Source organism: Centruroides sculpturatus, unplaced genomic scaffold, assembly GCF_000671375.1.
Source record: "Centruroides sculpturatus isolate CEXI.00-Female unplaced genomic scaffold, Cexi_2.0 scaffold116, whole genome shotgun sequence".
NCBI classification, from domain to species: Eukaryota; Metazoa; Arthropoda; class Arachnida; order Scorpiones; family Buthidae; genus Centruroides; species Centruroides sculpturatus.
In genome coordinates, this window is record NW_019384401.1 from 199592 (window position 1) to 221088 (window position 21497).

The window sequence follows — 21497 nt, forward strand, 5'->3', positions numbered from 1 at the left end:
CTACTCATCCGATTTCAAAAATTCTTTCACCAATATTTAGAATGGAACCTCAGGGTGGACATAGGCTGTATATTATTCCGTTAAACATTCATATAAGTTAAAATATATAATCTAGGTTAAGGCTTTTATCTCTAAAGATGGCGCTACAAGTACGATGCCCTAAGTTTGCTTTTCTGTGAAAATGAACTAAAGCAGATCATCATCTATCTATCTATATAAATAAAAATGTAATGTTCGTTTGTTCCTACCGATTCCTTTGAAATTTTGACACAATGCTGCATTCGAATACGCACGTGTTTTTATATAATATCTGTGTCAAAATCCCCCTCGGGGGAGAGATGGACAGGATTAAGGCTTACCGTAAAGTACTCTGCTTCTATTTATACTATTTTAGATGCAGTTTTTTGCATTTTTGATTGCGTTTTAATAGGGTACATCAACAGAATATACACTACAAACGGATTTTTCAATATTCCCCCCGCGGGGGAGAGGTACAGGATTAAGGCTTACCGTGAAGAACTTGGCTTCTTTTATACTATTTCAGATGTGGTTTTGTGCATTTTTGATTGCGTTTTAATAGGGTACGTCAAGAAAATGTACACTAACGGATTTTTCGAAAAATTCCCCCCATGGGGAAAGTGTTATACATTTATAATAGATACATTTTGAGCCACAACAACGTGTGGCGGGGTCTGCTAAAGTAGCAGACCCTCGCCAAAAATTATTCTTTTTTTATAGTAAAACTTACTATAAAAAAAGAATAATTTTTTCACTAGATTTATATGGTTTTTTTATATTGATATATTATAACTTAAATATTTTATTATGAGTTGGTTAGGTTTATATTGGATAATATTGATAATAATACTGACAGTCCATTCTTCATTAGGCCATTATATAAAATATTGATTATTATTGTATAATTTTTACATATACTTATATATAAAATCAACCACAGAAATTTTCATTTTTACTGATCAATTAATTTAATGAAGTGATATTTGATGACTTTCTGAATTCTCATTATGAGTTTGTTTCTTTTTCTTATTTTACTGTGATTAATATTGATTTAGCAAATTTAATCAAATAAAAGTATTAAAAACAATAGTTATTTATTTTTGAAACTGCTAAATGTAATAAAAATTAACTTATAAAAGTTTTTATAATTGATTTAATTATTATATTTTATGATAGGAATGGATACTCCTCCAAGTAGTTGGACAGTATTATGTGATAATGGAAAAATCATATTCTTAGTAGCCAAAGATAGTCAGTTATTTATGATTGATTCCAAAGAAAGGAAATGGATTGAATTAGTAAGAAATTTATTTCAGAAATTATTTTTTTTTAATTTACTATTACATGTATAATTTTACTTCTGAATAATATATTTATTGCCAATTTGATTAAAATAAAATTTTATATTTTTTATTGATAATTAACTGATTTCTTGTATCTGATATAATGTTAAATATAAAAAATAATTTTATGATTTATTATTTTTTTTTAGTTGATAATTATTTCATTATACAATGAATTAATTCAATGAATTTTTCTTTTATTTTATCTTGTAATTATTAACAGTTATTTTCTCTATATTATTAACATGTACTAATATTATAAAGAGGTAATGTTTGTAAGTTTGGATGTAGGGGGTAATCTCCAAAACTACTCATCCGATTTCAAAAATTTTTTTACCAATATTTAGAATGGAACTTCAGGGTGGACATAGGCTGTACATTATTCTGTTAAACATTCATATAAATTAAAAGATATCATCTAGGGTTAAGGCTTTTATGTCCAATAGATGGTGCTACAAGTACGATGACCTAAGTTTGCTTTTCTGTGAGGCATTATGCTTTTCTACGAGGATGAACTAAAGCAGATAATCTTCTATCTATCTATATAAATAAAAATGTAATGTTCGTTTGTTCTTATTGATTCCTTTGAAATTTTGACACAACGCTGCACTCGAATACGCATGTGTTTTTATATAATATACATGTTGAAATTTCGCCCACTGTGGGAGAGAGACAGGATTAAGGCTTACTGTAAAGAACTTTGCTTCTATTATACTATTTTAGATGAGGTTTTTTGCGTTTTTGATTGTGTTTTAATAGGGTACATCAAGAGAATGTACACTAAGAAGGGATTTTTCGAAAAAATTTCCCCCTCCACGGGGAAGTGTTATACATTTATAATAGATACATTTTGAGCTACAACAACGCATGGCAGGGTCTGCTAGTCTAAAATAAATGTAAATTTCTGAATAATATAAATTTGGTTCAAATGAGAAAACAATATTTAATGTTTACTATAAAATATTAAATTCAAATTTGATTTGTATCACTTTTATAACCACTTAAAAGGGGATTTTTGGATGAATAAACCAAGATGTTTGTCCTTTGAATCCAATGCTCACCTGAGTTCAAGAATTACTCAGAAGACAATTAATTCTCAGATATTTTATTTAAATGCATTTCGTATCAGAATTCTTGCTGATCTGTCTTCAGTCTATAAACAATAAAATTGTTTTGTAATTTTACAGTTAAAATTTTTAATAAAGATATAAAATATTAAAATAAATCACTTACAAAGGTACAATTTGTGACAGAGCTTACACCGAGATTAAGGACTCTTCAAAATCAATCACAGTAACAATGAAGATTCCAAAAAAACCTGTTTTAACTAGTTATAAAAGTGACTGATTCTATATCCAGCAAATATTGCTAATTTTAGTTTCATATTATGATTCCTATGTTAGCTTTATTAAAATATTTTATAAAATCGATAAATAGATCTGTACAAACATCACTAAACCCGATATATAATATAGCTAAACACCGTATGCCGAAAATCTATCGGGCTAGTTTAAGGCTAATTACTAAATGAATTACGTAACCAGTTTAGCTCTAGAGGTAAGGTTAGGCACCATCTCTTATTAACATTAATAATTATAAGTAAATTAATTAATTTAAATAATTTAAAACCGCTGGGAGAAAATCGGCCCGGAGCGGGACTCGAACCCACAACTTCTGCTTACTGTTCAGATGCATTGCCAGTTACGCTATCTGGACCTCCAGTCCAATCTCCTCTTCCAGTGCATATAAGCTAACTATATAACCATCGACGGTTATTACAACACTGGCTGGGGACACATCCAGTGCCCACGTCCTATAATAACTGGCGTTGTAATAACCGTCGATGGTTATATCACTCTATGTAGAAAATATTGAATTTTTAATATGAAATTTTATTTTAATAAACACTCAAAATATTATAATTCTCTTTATATATATTTATTATAAACTCAAGCTTATGAAAGTAATATAAACTATCACTTTGTGATTTTTGTTTATGAATTATCTTGTTTGTATCCAAGAATCTTGGAAGATTAAATAGAAAGAAAATGAATGTTTAAAAAATATATGAGTGTGTTACTCTGAAATTAATGCTTCAAATTTTTTCTGGAAAACTATTTTATCTAAGGAAATAAATCATCTACATCATTTTTCAGATTTATATTGACTTTATATTTTTTACAGTCTCTTCATATTTTTCCAGTGTTCAACATGACTTTATCTCTCTTTCTCCTGACAGTTATTTTTATTTCATAATTGTTGAAGAAACCATTAAGCTGCCTTTAAAGTTTGCCCTTCACCACATCAAAGCAATTGAAATCTAACTGAAATGAGGATGTAGCAAGACAGCCCATCCAAAGTTTGTAATACATTATGTATTGGCTTGTGTTTCAAACCCTTTCCTTCTACCCTAACATGCTTAACTCAATACCCAATAATGATATTGATTGTGTTGTGTCTAGAAAAGTTCTGTGAACTGCAATAAATTTCAACTGGCATAATGTTCTTACTTCAGGAATCTAATTACAAAACACTGTTTTATACTCATTTGATGTCATTTCCGTTTTAATAATTGACTTGATCTGTGTACCATAGACAAATTGAAGGCCAAAACTGACTCTGAAATTAAAAAACATCACTGCAGAAACATTGCAAAATGTGTTTTGTAATCTTGCCAAATGGGCAAACATTTGTTATAAGAATCTTATAATAAAATATCATTGCCTGCATTTCCCATCTTGTTATTTTCATAATGTTGTACATTGATTGCATTTTATTTGACATACACTGTACAGTGGAACTCACTTAATGAGTGACTTTTTGCATAATGAGTGCCAAGGAGGGGGAGTCCCTGATTGTGCACATGCTCCATCAGTCTGTGTTTAGCACTCATTCCACTAGCATCTTACTGTCGCTTGTGATCACACATTTTTNCTCAAGCTTATGAAAGTAATATAAACTATCACTTTGTGATTTTTGTTTATGAATTATCTTGTTTGTATCCAAGAATCTTGGAAGATTAAATAGAAAGAAAATGAATGTTTAAAAAATATATGAGTGTGTTACTCTGAAATTAATGCTTCAAATTTTTTCTGGAAAACTATTTTATCTAAGGAAATAAATCATCTACATCATTTTTCAGATTTATATTGACTTTATATTTTTTACAGTCTCTTCATATTTTTCCAGTGTTCAACATGACTTTATCTCTCTTTCTCCTGACAGTTATTTTTATTTCATAATTGTTGAAGAAACCATTAAGCTGCCTTTAAAGTTTGCCCTTCACCACATCAAAGCAATTGAAATCTAACTGAAATGAGGATGTAGCAAGACAGCCCATCCAAAGTTTGTAATACATTATGTATTGGCTTGTGTTTCAAACCCTTTCCTTCTACCCTAACATGCTTAACTCAATACCCAATAATGATATTGATTGTGTTGTGTCTAGAAAAGTTCTGTGAACTGCAATAAATTTCAACTGGCATAATGTTCTTACTTCAGGAATCTAATTACAAAACACTGTTTTATACTCATTTGATGTCATTTCCGTTTTAATAATTGACTTGATCTGTGTACCATAGACAAATTGAAGGCCAAAACTGACTCTGAAATTAAAAAACATCACTGCAGAAACATTGCAAAATGTGTTTTGTAATCTTGCCAAATGGGCAAACATTTGTTATAAGAATCTTATAATAAAATATCATTGCCTGCATTTCCCATCTTGTTATTTTCATAATGTTGTACATTGATTGCATTTTATTTGACATACACTGTACAGTGGAACTCACTTAATGAGTGACTTTTTGCATAATGAGTGCCAAGGAGGGGGAGTCCCTGATTGTGCACATGCTCCATCAGTCTGTGTTTAGCACTCATTCCACTAGCATCTTACTGTCGCTTGTGATCACACATTTTTCCAAATTTGTGTTCACACATATTATGTATAAACATCAACAATCATAGCCTGTTATATAATAAACACACCAAACAATATGCCAAATTCTTGGCCTACGTAGGCTATAATTAAATATTAGAAACTAATTAATTTGACTAGATGTATGCAGTTATGCTGCCATCTCATATTAAATTTAATGACCAATTCCAAATTAAATTTTAGAAATGTCTAAATTAAAAATTAATTGTTTATAATTATTAAATTTAATACAAGATGGCAGTGTAACTAGTCAAATTAATTAATTTGTAATATTTAATTATAGCCTTTACATAGCCCAAGAATTTGGAATATCGTTTGGTGTGTTTATCAGACATATTACGAGGGCTATTTTTTAAATAAGGTCTGTTTGTGAGTGAGAATGACATGCGATTGCAGCAGTGTGCATGAGCATCTGCTTTCAGCATGCTTTGCATGTGTTTAGATGCCATTTGCAGCTGTATCGTCTGTCTGTGTGCTGAGTATAGAAGTTTATATGTTTAAGAAAATTGAGTTGCCCGCTGACTGTAAGATATGATCTGTTATTCAAATTCAGCACGAAAGATCATGGTAACTGTCTTTTGGGACAGGAAAGGGACTTTGTTAGTGGATTTTATGCCAAGAGGCACAACAATCAGTTCTGATGCTTATTGTGTGACCTTGAGAAAACTCTGCCATGCCATACAAGACAAGCGGTGTTGCCTAATGTCTTCTGGCAGCAGGCAGCAGATTTCTTTGAAGTCAGAATTAAAAAATTTTTCAGAGGTATGACAAATGTTTTAACAAAAATGGAAATTATGTACAAAAGTAGATAAAAGTATGTAGAATATGGCAAAAAATATATTTTAATGATATTTACAATATTTTTCTTCTTATCAAAAAAAGGACCTTATTTAAAAAATACCCTTCATATCTGTGTTTTTTTTTTCTGCAAATCGAATTTGCATTTCAGGTAGATTCATTCCATGCTAGAAGAAAAGGTGATGAAGATTCACTCTCCTTAATAAAGTATATTGTATAATTTCCTTTAAATAAATGTTATACATAAAGTATTTGAGTATTTTTTTTAGCATGGAATGCATTATCGTATTTTACATTAATTTATACGGAAAAAATTGTTTCGCTTAATGAGTGTTTTAATGAGTGTTTTGCATTATGAGTAAGATTCTGGAATGAATTATGCTCGTTAAGTGAGATTTCACTGTATATTTAATATTAAAATATTTTGTGGTTTAAACTTGCTTACTTTTTTTACATCCAGAAAATCATATTTTATTTCACTGTGGAATAATGTTCAGAATTCATTTACATAACAAAAATTAGTTATATATATTATATATTATAGTTTACAAAAAACTATATATTGTGATTTTTTTTATATTTAATTAAAAAAAGTATAAAGTTTTAAAACAAAAAATGTTTTTTGAATGTTTCATTATTGTTTGTTTGTTTGTTTGAATAAATTTCAACAGAAAAAATTTGAGAAATATCAAAATTAAAATTTATTAAAGATTACACTATCAACTTTAGAAAACATTGAATAATGAATTTAAAAAAATTAAGGTTTGCTTCCTACAGGTTAATTTAAAATTCAAAAGTAATGAAAATGTTTGAATATTTATTTACTTATTTATTTTCAGTTTCCAAAATTTTCAAGTCAATTAAATGCAATTATAGAAATGGCTGTTTCAAGTAATAGCAAAAATATATGTCTTTTTACAGACACGGGTAATTTATGGATTGGAACAAGTGATTTAAAGGTAATTAATTTTAATAATGAAAATATTTGTTTTAAATGTTCTCATTAAAAAGAGAGAGAACATTTATTCTGCTCTTTTTAATAGAATGAATTTTTTTACTTTTTTTAGGAAAAATATTGTGAATTTGATACAGAAAGTAGAACAAGACCTCAGCAATTACTCTGGTAAATATTCATCTTTTTATGCTCAAAATAATAATGCATATCACAACAGATTACAAACTCATAGCTTACATAGCTTATATAGATTATTTATTTTAACTATCAAAGAAATATAATAAATTAAGTGCTTGAATAAAAACATATATTATTATACATTTAAGTACAATATTACAAATATACAATAAAGACAATATTAGAAAACTTTATATAGATGGTGTCCATAAAGTCTGTGTGCAATTTAAAAAATTTATAACTTTATTAGTATGTGTGAGAATTTACAAATTTCTCACACAGATCTATTAATAAAAAAAACAAATGCACACAACTTATAATAATTAAAACACAAATGTAAATTCAATCTTAAACCTAAAAGTGGGAGAAGTATCCAAAAGAAAAAGAAAAAATTACAAGAAAACTAGGCTATATCTTACCTAAAAAGTGAAAAATTCAGATCATTCTCTTATCCACAAATTGGATAGTCTCCCATTATTAAATGAATATTTAATAATTAATTTAGAAGGTTGTAGAAGAAGAAAACCATCTTGAAGGAGGACTCAAACATGCAACTCCTGCTTGCCATGAAGATGCGTTGCCAGTAACACTACCCAGACTTCTGTCTGATCTTCACTTTCAGAACTATTAATTCATAACCAGGTGGTACCAACTGGGAATGACTTTAGTGCCCATTGCCTGTAAATCCACCACCAAACCATGACACTCAGCTGGTATTGCTTTACCTTGGCATGGTGTATATATATACAAATATAAACATCTGTTAACCAAATTTTTAGATTAATGCTAAATGATTGCCAGATTACATTAGTAGCATTATGATAGCCCAATGTAATCTAGCAATCATTTGTCATAAAAATAATTTTTTGAATGTCAAAATATGGTTTTCTCACAAATTATAGTAATAATATATGAAATAATTTTAAGATCATATTTATTTAAAAACTTTTTTTTAATTGCAGGTGTGGAAATAGAGCTATTGTTGGTTATTGGCAAAATATTTTGCTTATTGTTGGGCCAGAAAAAGATTTTATTAAATATCCTTTTATGGAAATTAAACTTATATGCAAGGTGTGTCCAAAGTTGAAGGGAGACAAAAATTCAATTGCTATAGATTTCAAATGAAATGTTATTACAAAATTATCACTTTTATGGAACATACAAGTTAGTTACTTTCTTTATAAATTCAATTAGTTGCATTTAACCCCCTTATATGCTAATTTCTCAAAGTTTTCTTGCAGCTTTGTCCATTACAGCATTTCTGGATTCCTTTGCCACCTTATTGCTGATATTTTACCAAATTTGTTGAAATACTCTCAAATTTTTTGGTTGCAACTTTTGTTTTTCATATTCATATTCTCTTTTGTAGAGTGCCCAAAATATTTCGATGCCCCTTGTTTGCAGGATATTTGGAGCATTTTTCAGCTTCTGTACAAAATCAATGTTGTTTTTTGTTTTTTTTTATTATTTTTTTTATTTTTTATTTTTAAGGTATCAGTGACTTTTTTTGCATAATGGGCTGTTGCATGTCTGGCTAGAAGTAAACATTATTTCTCTTGTAATGTTGATCTATGAAGGGTATAAGTCTTGAATGCATTCTTTTAAGTAAATATCACTTGTAATAGTGCCTTCAGAAATATAGGGTTTAGATACAAAACAGTCCATTGCTTGCCAGATGAGGTACTGTTTGTAGAATTTAGCTTGATATTTTACCTTTTTATCATAGGCAAATTCTTTTGTGTCTTCTGCATGATAATACTTCTTGCTTGGTACATCTGAAGAGTTGAAGGGAACATACGTTTCATCAATAATGAGGATTTTCTTCAAAAATTTTTTATACAACATCATGACCTTGCTTTGATTTCTTGACTGTCTACAATAACTGATTCACTATAAAGTATAAAAATATGTCACATTTTAAAATGAACTACAGTGGTACCTCGGTATACGTCTGCTTTAAAATACGTCCAATTCGGAATACGTCCTGTTTGGACGAAACGAATTTTGCTCGGTATACGACTTTTGTTTGATATAAGACTTAATTCAATTATACGCGCAATCTATGAACGAGTAACACTATCGGTGTACTAGACCAGACTAGACATTTGTGGTCCACTGTTTATAACTTTGTTAAATTTCTTCTGATTTTAATTTGTAAGTAAAATTTTATTATTTTTATTAATTAATTAATCATGAATTGCAAAAAGGCAAATGAAAAGCAACAGAAAACTAAAAAACAAAAATGACTAGAATCACAATGGAACTGAAAAAAGAGATTGCTGAGAAATATAAAGGTGGCACGCGTGTTCGAGATTTTATCTGTTGCATACAGTATTCCGAGAACGACGATATTGACAATCATGAAAAGTAAAGACATTATTAAATCTGCTAATGTTGCGAAAGGGGTTAAATCAATTTCTAAATAGTGATCAAAGACATTAGATCATGTTGAGAAAATGCTTTTGCTTTGGATAACTGAAAAACAGTGTGCTGGCGACATCGTATCGGAAGCAATTATTTTCAAGAAAGCTAAAAAGATACACGCTGATCTCACGAAAAATCAAGCAGGAACTAGCCAGGAAAGCGAGGTGTTTAAAGCCAGCCATTTTTTTTCATGAGAACGGATTAATCATTTTTACATTACTTCTTATGGGAAAGATTGGTTCGGTATACATCCTATTCGGTATAAGTCCAAACATCAGGAATGGATTAAGATCGTATACCAAGGTTCCACTGTATAGCTTATATTTTAAAATTTGGCATATATATGTTTGTATAGTTAATAACTATTCTGTTTTGAAATTATGTTAATTTTCAACAAAAAGGTGTAATTAGAATTGTTTGTTTGTAACAGTTTGTAAAATCCTACAAAGAACTGATTTTAGAACTATTTTTTCTTTTATTAGTGTATCTGGAGTAATATAGTATAATTTCAAATACAGGATTAACAGACTTTAAAATTTGGAGTCTGCATTTTCCTTTTACTGATCTATTTTAAAATTTTAAATTTATAAGGATATAAAACTTATTCACAGACATGTTTTCTAAATGAATAGGCAATGTCTTTAAAAAGTAAACTTTGTTTATGAAAATTGATACTTTTACAATTATTTAAGATAAAAGTATTCATTAAATAACTGTTTTTAGATTAATTTTTCTTCCTTTGAAATTTTGAAAGAAAAAAATTATAATATAAATATATCTTGAATTTTTTTTTGCATGACTTGTTTATGCATATATATTAAATATATGTTTTATCTTATTATATATATATATATATATATAGACAATAATATATAATATANAGAGAAAGTTACATATCAAAATGTTTTAAGTGCATTAGTACTTTTTCATTAACTCTCATCATGTATTTTAATGACTTTAGCTTTGATTGACCTAAATCTATCCATACAAAAATTCTCTTGATTGCTAGATACATAATTTATTTTATTAAATGAATTATAACACAATTTTTGTTTTGTTTATGGCTATATATGTCAAAATAATACAAAACTTGAATGTATATTATTGAGAAATTACATATTAAGTACAAATTATAATATAAATTATTATTGATGATGATAAATAAAGAGAAAATATAAATTTAACATTTTAATAAATGTTTATTCTAAATATTTAATAATATAATTTAAGTTATATTAAGTATAATGAAACAGTTTAAATTATTTTCTTTTATTATAAATAGTATTTTTTGCACATAATTTTTATATTTTTCACTTACATTTAAATGTGTCAAATGTAATTAGGTCAGATAATTGGTAGATACATGTTTTACTACAGTTTAGAGGCAAGTGTTCAATGTGTGATGATTAATGTTTTGTACATGCATTCAGTAGGAGTTGCTTCTTTATTAATTAAATTTCCCTAATTAAAGCAACAAATTACTCTTTTAAGATATTTGAAGATTATTAATTCAATATTAATACTAATTTAATATTAAGCAAATGGTGAAACTACTGCTATGCTTCCTTTGTGTAAAGGGTGGTAAAGTGTAATCTTTGCTGTGTTTTTGTTCAAAAAATTATAGTAATTAATTAGATTTAATATAAGAGAATGTAGAAGTTTCTGCCAAAAGAAACCTGTATATACTTTTGTTTCTGGTGTTAAAAATTCAATGACTAATTAATTTTCTGCTCTATGAATGCATTTTTAACTTTAATGAAGTTTCAGTGGAATGGATGATAAAAATAAACAAAATATTACTTTCAAATATTTTTGCCTCTCTTCAAGGTCATTCAAACAAACAAAAAAAAAAAGTGTAAAAGTAAGAAAGTTAGTTTAATTGAATTTCATTCAAGGACAAGTAAGAAAAACGAAAAGTTAATTTCTTTGCTTTAGTTTCTCTAAAGAAAATAATAAAGTTAAAATATTTGTATAGCCCCACTATATACAGTATATACAAATAAATATACTGTCTATAACTTTTTACAGCTTGCAACTGTGCTGTTTGTTCGGGTGCTTACAATTATTGTTTCTATTATTGTCTATTGTTTCTGTTCTTTGGGCATATTAATTGTTTTGTTGGGAATAGTGATCTAATGCCATAAAGCATTATTTAATGAGTGTAGATGTAAATAAATTTGTGATATCTAGGTTACTTTCAAAAACATATTTGTCTATATTTTTAGATCATTATTCCTTGTTGTGTTTTATTATTATTATTTTGATATTTTAAATCTAAATATATAAAATTACTTGTCCTGACTGAGCAACTGACTGAGTGATTGATTCATCAAAACCCAGAGCAAACTGCTGAACCTAGAGGTGAAATTTTGTACACAGTTAGGGTACATCATGAAAACGCACACTAAGAAGTGATTTTTCGAAATTCTTTTGCGGGGGAGAGGGAAAGGATTAAGGCTTAACCTGAAGAACAGCTTCTACTGTACTATTTTAGATGTGATTTTTTGTTTTCAACTACATTTAGTTTTCATTGAGTTCTTAGGTGTATTAAATTGATAACATTTCATACATTGTTATAAATATTTTTATATATTTTGATTTTTTAATCAAATGTTTGAACTATTTTAAATTTGAATTTGTTATTGCATATTGGTTCGATTATAGAATGATTGTAAATGTTCCAGAAAATTGATCAAATTGAAAATAGTTTGATTCTCAGCAATTCTCATCATTCTCAGCGGTAGGTGTTATATAATAATTACAATGGTTGTTGAAATACTAAATATAAATGGGGTTTGCTTTCAAAGTTGTGGGTAACAGCTAGTAACATCATATTTAACAAGTTGTAAAGTTGAAATTTAGACATTTTGAGAAAAAAACTTTATTGAAAATTACAGTAGAGCATCGATTATCTGACCCCCGATCAACTGTCACATCGGTTAACTGACTGTGTTCTAGTCGGCAAATTCAAATGTCCGCTAGTGATGTGGCGCTACAATATTTGGCTATGTCTTGGCTACTTTAATAGTATTTTTACATGTTTTAGTTGGCAACACTGGTTCGACCATGAAAGGGAGCCAGTATTTAAACGAGGCTTAATTTTCTAATTTTTAACGATACAATAGCGACGATTATTATTTTAAAAAATTTTNTACTTTAATAGTATTTTTACATGTTTTAGTTGGCAACACTGGTTCGACCATGAAAGGGAGCCAGTATTTAAACGAGGCTTAATTTTCTAATTTTTAACGATACAATAGCGACGATTATTATTTTTAAAAAATTTTTGTTAGTCTTAATGTCGATGAAAATTCAACGCAAAGTAGATTAATAGCAATATACTAATTACATGGGATATACTAATATACTGTACTATACTAATAATGTATTTTTTAATATTTTTCGGTTATCCGTTTTTTCAGTTATCTGACCAACCCCAGTCCCCAATTGAGTCAGATAATCGATGCTCTACTGTAATTCAATAACAATTATAGTTCAACCTAGTAGATAATTACCATCAATATCAATCATATCTTGTCACTTTTGCTGNGACCAACCCCAGTCCCCAATTGAGTCAGATAATCGATGCTCTACTGTAATTCAATAACAATTATAGTTCAACCTAGTAGATAATTACCATCAATATCAATCATATCTTGTCACTTTTGCTGCAAACTTTCAATCCTGTGAACAAAGAATGACTGAGGTTTTTCTATGAAGAAAGTCTCAAGTGTCAGGTATTGTTATTGAACTGTATATTGCAATATGATTCTGCAGGATGTGAAATAGATTGTAATTAGTTGTGCTAAGTCTGGGTTATAAAGGTAGATGAGGCAAAACCTCCATCTCTGGACTGGTCAGCTTCTCTAAGGTTATCTTTTCTCTGTGCTGGCATGCTGTCATGGTGGTATTAGACTTTGTCACTTTTTGGATGAAGTCCTTTTATCTTGATGTTCAAACGATCCAGTTGTTCATAGTAGAGTGCTGTCATGACAGTGATGTTAGTTGGAAGCAACTGCATGATGATGATGTCAAAATAATTCTGATCATTGTCTTCTGCACTATCATCTTTTTGACATTTGCAACAGCAATATCAAAAGCGCTCAGCAACTAAATAAAGATAAACAAAACACCTTTTTTGCCAAGAAAAAAGGTGTTTTGAAACCTTTTTTTGTTGTCAAGGAGATACAAGATATATCTTTAATGGAGGATGAGGTAGCGACCGTCTTAGATTATGAAAGCATGTATCCTTCAGTAATGATTGAGTCTTGTGTGGATGCGTTATTGGATTTCTTGTACATAAAGAACTCCCAGTTGCTTCTTTACACGCAAGAGCTAGAAGAACTGGCTAACCTGGTGTGCTGTGAGTCGTGCTTCATCTTTTGTGGACAGATCTACAGACNTTTTTTTTTCTTAAATATATTTTATTTAAAGTTACAAAGTACTATAATCATCATATAAAATTATACAGTCTTTTAGTAAAGTTGTTTTTCCTTATCTATCCTAATTATATCTTTGATTCGCCGGTGGTTCTTGTGCCTGAAATTGATGGAATAAGAATAATTGGAAATACATCTCATGAATTGTTGCAGAAAGTTCCATGTATGTACTATATATTCAAATTTGTCTTTATTATATAAAACTGTTTTTTGAAATTAGCAAGTTTATATCATTTTTTAAAAACAAGCACTTTCTAAAAGATATAAGCATCTACAAGAGTTGATCACTTAATTCATGGAATAATGCTAGATTTTTCCATATTGTCATTTTTATCTTCTGAAGATTTGTTATTCTAGAAGTGTTCTTGAAAAAGGTGATATCTCTGTCATTTCCATATGCTTTCTGCAATCTGTTTTTGATAGATATTGAAGAGGAAGCATTATGACTTACATGTCTCATCATCAGATGTAAAGCACTTGCCTTTCAGAGCTTTCTTAGTCATGGAAATTGAAAGAAATTACATGGACTAAGCCTGATGGATATGAAACGTAGTAGAATCTCAACTTCAATTGTAACACTTACTGGCTGTACAATATTGCAATATGGGGTATAGTATTGTCATGATAGAGAAATCATTTCACATCAGCAAGTTTGGATGTTTTTCACAAATGGTACAACAAGATTTTATTTCAAGAATATCAGTGTATACTTACTTATTCATAGTTGTTTCTTGTTTGTTTGTAAACAAATAAAACAAGAACCATGTTGATAGACAGTTTAAAACAATTGTCAATGACAAAGTATTAATAAAAGATATAAAAGACAGCTATTCTGGAAGCTGGTCATCAGATTTTAGAGAGGGAACCAAGATATTTTTCAGAAATGTATGAAGGAAAAATATATAAGAACTATTCCAAAAATTAAATGGTCAGCACTTTTATGTTCAAATTGAATGTGTGTGTAATATTACTGAAATTAACCATTACTGGATTGTTTTCAAAACATTTTATTTAAATATTTGTCTGGTCAAGAAAGAGAGTGCATATGCAAACAAAAAAATAATTAACAAAAAAGTAATAGATGCATTCTGTGATTGAACATTACTATAGAAAGTGTTTTAATGTGATCATCATAATGGAAGCAGTTTTGGAAAAAGCATTTTAAATATATGTGAAATGTCAAATGATTATTTGTTCTTTACAGATGCTGTAATGGAAATATTTAGAATTGGTTCTGTCTCTCCAGGAGCTCTTCTTCATGAAGCTTTTAAAGAATTTCAAGTTTGTTTATAGTATTTTTCCCATTATTTATTAGTAAACTAACAAAATGTTTATTCCATTATAATTATTGTTACATTTAATGATTGAATATTTCCATAAGTATCTTCAGATAAATTCTATTGCTGAATGTAAAATATAATTTTAAATGTGTTGAATTTAAGTTAGAAATGTTTTAAAGCATTTAATAATAAATATAATTTGTTTTAATAAATTTTATAATAGATAAGTGTATTATAGCAAATTAATATATTAAGCTTAATAATTAAATTTCTTTAAGTTAATATTTAACTTGGTGCAAACAAACAATACCTCCAAATTTTAATCAGTACTGTACATTCATGCTTACATAATATATATACACAGTATTCTTATTCTTCAGTATATTAATATTCAACTTGTGCAAAGGGAATGGCAAATGATCCTTATAAATGGACAAATTTTTAAATTATAGGAATGACAGATAAATAAGATTATCTTGCAACATGATAAAAGAAATAATTTACTTTCCACCATTTTGTCTATACTGAAAAGTATTGATTTAGGTCATGCTGTTATCATAATCCTGAAAATGTATATAAGATGGTAAAACAGTATTCTTTTTTAATTATATCTTTTTTTTTCTTAAATATATTTTATTTAAAGTTACAAAGTACTATAATCATCATATAAAATTATACAGTCTTTTAGTAAAGTTGTTTTTCCTTATCTATCCTAATTATATCTTTGATTCGCCGGTGGTTCTTGTGCCTGAAATTGATGGAATAAGAATAATTGGAAATACATCTCATGAATTGTTGCAGAAAGTTCCATGTATGTACTATATATTCAAATTTGTCTTTATTATATAAAACTGTTTTTTGAAATTAGCAAGTTTATATCATTTTTTAAAAACAAGCACTTTCTAAAAGATATAAGCATCTACAAGAGTTGATCACTTAATTCATGGAATAATGCTAGATTTTTCCATATTGTCATTTTTATCTTCTGAAGATTTGTTATTCTAGAAGTGTTCTTGAAAAAGGTGATATCTCTGTCATTTCCATATGCTTTCTGCAATCTGTTTTTGATAGATATTGAAGAGGAAGCATTATGACTTACATGTCTCATCATCAGATGTAAAGCACTTGCCTTTCAGAGCTTTCTTAGTCATGGAAATTGAAAGAAATTACATGGACTAAGCCTGATGGATATGAAACGTAGTAGAATCTCAACTTCAATTGTAACACTTACTGGCTGTACAATATTGCAATATGGGGTATAGTATTGTCATGATAGAGAAATCATTTCACATCAGCAAGTTTGGATGTTTTTCACAAATGGTACAACAAGATTTTATTTCAAGAATATCAGTGTATACTTACTTATTCATAGTTGTTTCTTGTTTGTTTGTAAACAAATAAAACAAGAACCATGTTGATAGACAGTTTAAAACAATTGTCAATGACAAAGTATTAATAAAAGATATAAAAGACAGCTATTCTGGAAGCTGGTCATCAGATTTTAGAGAGGGAACCAAGATATTTTTCAGAAATGTATGAAGGAAAAATATATAAGAACTATTCCAAAAATTAAATGGTCAGCACTTTTATGTTCAAATTGAATGTGTGTGTAATATTACTGAAATTAACCATTACTGGATTGTTTTCAAAACATTTTATTTAAATATTTGTCTGGTCAAGAAAGAGAGTGCATATGCAAACAAAAAAATAATTAACAAAAAAGTAATAGATGCATTCTGTGATTGAACATTACTATAGAAAGTGTTTTAATGTGATCATCATAATGGAAGCAGTTTTGGAAAAAGCATTTTAAATATATGTGAAATGTCAAATGATTATTTGTTCTTTACAGATGCTGTAATGGAAATATTTAGAATTGGTTCTGTCTCTCCAGGAGCTCTTCTTCATGAAGCTTTTAAAGAATTTCAAGTTTGTTTATAGTATTTTTCCCATTATTTATTAGTAAACTAACAAAATGTTTATTCCATTATAATTATTGTTACATTTAATGATTGAATATTTCCATAAGTATCTTCAGATAAATTCTATTGCTGAATGTAAAATATAATTTTAAATGTGTTGAATTTAAGTTAGAAATGTTTTAAAGCATTTAATAATAAATATAATTTGTTTTAATAAATTTTATAATAGATAAGTGTATTATAGCAAATTAATATATTAAGCTTAATAATTAAATTTCTTTAAGTTAATATTTAACTTGGTGCAAACAAACAATACCTCCAAATTTTAATCAGTCTATAATATGGCTATTTAATTATAAAGATATTACATAATTTGGACTAAAGGTAGGTATTTAAGCTATAATCATGCATTAAATTTAATAATTAGAAATTAAATTGATTTGGAACATTCTAGAAGAAAATATTAATCTAAAGTGAGACTCAAACTTGCTTTCTGTGAAGATGAATTTTCATTGGCCATACCTCTGCACAGTAAACAGGAGTTTCAGGTTCAAGTCTTATTCCTGATTGGTGTTTTTTCCATAATATTTTAAATTAATTAATTTACAGTATTATGAAAATTATCACAGTAAAATGAATTTTTTTCTGATTTATGTGATCTAAGCTATCTTATTGATCATTTTGCAAATACTAGGCTATAGCACAAATATTTTGGCAGGTGTGCTATTATATTGAAGTACTATTTTATCCACTAGATAGTCAAATTACTAGACTTCTGACTTTGTTGCTATGTTGTTATCTACTACAAACTTTTGTCATTTTATGTCAAAGGAGAGATGATTCAATAATAAAACAAACTACTTGAAATATATCAAAAAACAGTATTTAACATTTTTCATGTATTTTTATTTACAGATTATGCATTATACAAGATCATTAATACAAAAAGTGCAATTTATGAATTTAATCTTTAAATGTGGAAATGATACAATTTTTAAATAAGATCCATTTTCACACCTAACATTCTTGGAAGTTTATAAATCAATTGTCCATGGCAGGAATTACCAAACTTTTTTCACGTTAGTCCAGATAACTGAAAGAATGACAAGTGTGGGCCACATAACTATTTTGTTCAATATAGTATACTAAATACACAAAAAATAAAGAAACCCAATATATTTATTTACCAATATGCAGACACAATCTCTGCAGCAAGATCATAATCACTTTTCTTAGAAACTTCATTGTAGGTACTGTACTTACTCAAAAAACACTCTGATATCCAATGTTGCATACAGTCACCGAATTTTTCATTTCATTGATTTTCCTAAAAATTATATTACTGTCAAATGCAAAATACAGATTGGACCAATTTTGGCATTTTTACCTACACTTATTTTAATTTTTTTTACGTAGTAAGTTTGTCTACAATCTATGATATTTCCATATAAATAATTATATTTTAGCTCATTTCTGGCACAGTGCAGTGGCGGGGCGGATACAACTAACTGTTTGCCATAGTTTGGTGACCCCTGGTCTAGGACAGTGATTTCCAACTTATTTTTATTGTGGAACCTTTTTCACCTTAGTAAAAAATGTTGGAACCCTGACAATGTTTAATGATTGTAAATAAAACAGCAAATAGAAACACCAAAAACAATTTATTGCAAGAAAAAAATAAAAAAAAGGATTAATAATAGAAAGCATATATTATTATCTAATTCAAACTGGTCATTAATGTGAAGGGTTAAACTTCTTTTCTTTCAATATTTTAAGCAGTGCTATGCCTGGATTTGTATCTTCATTTGTATCTGCCATTTCAGTCTCTTTGTCACTAATATTTGAAGTACTGCTACATTTTTCTTTAAAAATCTTCTCTCGGCCAATATTCCATGATTTTTTAATTTTGGATATACACAATATTAAAAGCACTATAAATTTATACGATTCACACAGTATTTTTATATGAAAAATACTTAAAATATTTCAAAACAATTGCAGTGTGACTCTAATAATCTTTGTTGATATGCCTGCTTGTACGCTCCACTGTTGCACTACAACACACTACAGGTGATGGGGCATTAATTAAAAACAAATTAAACTTTATTAGTGTAAATGTAATGACAATGGTAATAAGTGATTACACATCATAGAAAAGAGACAATTTCCTGTGAAATAGTGGCACAATTTAAAGAAATCTTTAGTTTTTTAAATTTTGCCACTATTTGTTGTCACAAGTTCCTTGTAGAATTTCCTTTTGTCTATATATGTGTAGCATTGTGATTGCACAAGGAAGCATAAAGCATTGTATGTTATCTTGCCCTCATTTGGTCCACAGATCACTCCTTCAACTGTCACTCCAGCTCCATCACATTTATAGGTCCTACAAATGCTCAATGGGTGGCACATCTGGAGACCAGATCAAGCAGACAGATCTAGAGACAACATTTGAGAGCCACATTACTCTGATATATTGCCACACTTCCATGGCAGAGGAGTGGCAATATAACAGAGAAATTTCTGGAAATCCTAGGTGTACACAGTGATCATTATTTTACTGGAAGATGACAGCCCTGCCATGGAAGGCAACATGTGAGGACATAATATTTCTTGAAGATACTCTTTTGATGTCAATGTCTCACACACTACTTCTGGGGGTGACCAATTGTCATTAATTGTTTTCAGACAAAGTTCTATTAAGAGTTGTTTACACTAATTCATTTTATTAAATTATAGTTTAATTCAAATCTGATATTGTACAGTACAAAATGATGTAATGCCAAACTTTTTATAAATTTTGCAAGTGTTATAAATATTTATACAAATTAAAATGTGCTGATTATAATAAAACATTTGCTTTTGTTTACCATACTATTTAAAAGTTTTTAAATAGTAATTTATTAATTTTAAGTTTGTAATTATTTTATTCTGTGTATATTTTGTAGAGATTTTGATAAGCTAGAAATAATTTTAATTATAGAAAATTTTATTTATTATTTATTTTACAAATAAATAGAAGAGTCTCAAAGGACAGTTGATATTCACTTCCCAACGATTAAAAAATATACTTAAAGAAACAAAAACAACAAATTACATAAAATAAAAAATTATATAATGCATTTTTATATTTTAATTTAAAACAAGAAAAATTAAGAAATAAAAAAATCATCAAAATTATTTAAATTTTAAGAAATATGATTAAAATAAAGGACCTTTGAGATACACTCAAATAAAAACATGGAATGAACATACAAGATGATGATTGTAAGTTTTTTTTTTGGTAGAATACATAAAAAAGCCAATCATGATAATAAAGCCATTAAAAAATTTAAATGAAATAATAAAATAAATAATAATAAATAATAAATAAAATTTAAATAAAAATAAAGTAAGTGATCAAAATATTTGATACACTCAAAAGACCAAGGAAAACATAACCTAATCCTAGCAATACTGATATTTTGAGTATATGGTAAGTGTAAGTTGCATAATTTATTAAAAATTAAATAAATTTTATCAAGAACTCTAGCAATCTTATCCAAAAAAGTGCAGTCTTAGACCAAATGGGCAGAGCCATAAACAAAACTTTTTGAATTATGTTATTTTTGCCATAATTTATTTTACTTCTGATTATGACATTATTACTGTAAATTGAAATCATTCTGTTTAGTCATCTTTATATATAAATTTTATTTTAAATTTGTGTCATAATATTCAGCTTTACTCTGAATAAAAAATTCAAAATTAAAGTTTTTGTTTACTAAAAAAATTTAATAAAAATGTACATTTTTAATATAGAAAAGAAGCCATAAAGCTGATGAATATTTAAGAATGATTCGTGAAAAAGGTCAATTAGAATTAGCTGTAAAACAGTGCATAGAAGCTGCTGGTCATGAATCTACTGTCATGAAACAAAAACAACTGTTAAGGGTAATATTCAAATTATATGTCACATATTATAGAAATTCAAAATTTTAGGAATTTTACAAAATTTAAATTGTAATATCTTAGTTCTATTATTATTACTTAAGTTATTAAATGATCTTTAAGATAAAATGTGTATGTAATTTTTAAAATAATCAATGTGTAGGAAAAAGTATATTAAACACTTTAGAAATATTCTTTTGGTGTAAGAAACATATGAAATAAAAAATAATAATCTATACCTTATTGTTTACAATCCAAATCCAAATTTTTGATTTTA

The 21497-nt window shown here is 27.9% G+C and overlaps 1 protein-coding gene across 2 annotated transcripts in view; it reads left to right on the forward strand.

Annotated features, from left to right (window-relative positions):
• Nucleotides 1–21497, forward strand: part of LOC111618664 (vacuolar protein sorting-associated protein 16 homolog) — a 95804-nt gene that overhangs the window by 13038 nt on the left and 61269 nt on the right. The window contains exons 7-13 of one of the 2 annotated variants that reach the window (XM_023360221.1): nucleotides 1195–1316; nucleotides 6936–7055; nucleotides 7164–7219; nucleotides 8191–8265; nucleotides 14160–14254; nucleotides 17224–17300; nucleotides 21092–21223. In XM_023360221.1, coding sequence (XP_023215989.1) covers nucleotides 1195–1316; nucleotides 6936–7055; nucleotides 7164–7219; nucleotides 8191–8265; nucleotides 14160–14254; nucleotides 17224–17300; nucleotides 21092–21223 — 677 coding nt within the window. Of the gene's footprint in view, nucleotides 1–1194; nucleotides 1317–6935; nucleotides 7056–7163; nucleotides 7220–8190; nucleotides 8266–14159; nucleotides 14255–15295; nucleotides 15373–17223; nucleotides 17301–21091; nucleotides 21224–21497 lie in introns of both variants that reach the window. The other variant, XM_023360219.1, reaches the window with a different exon arrangement.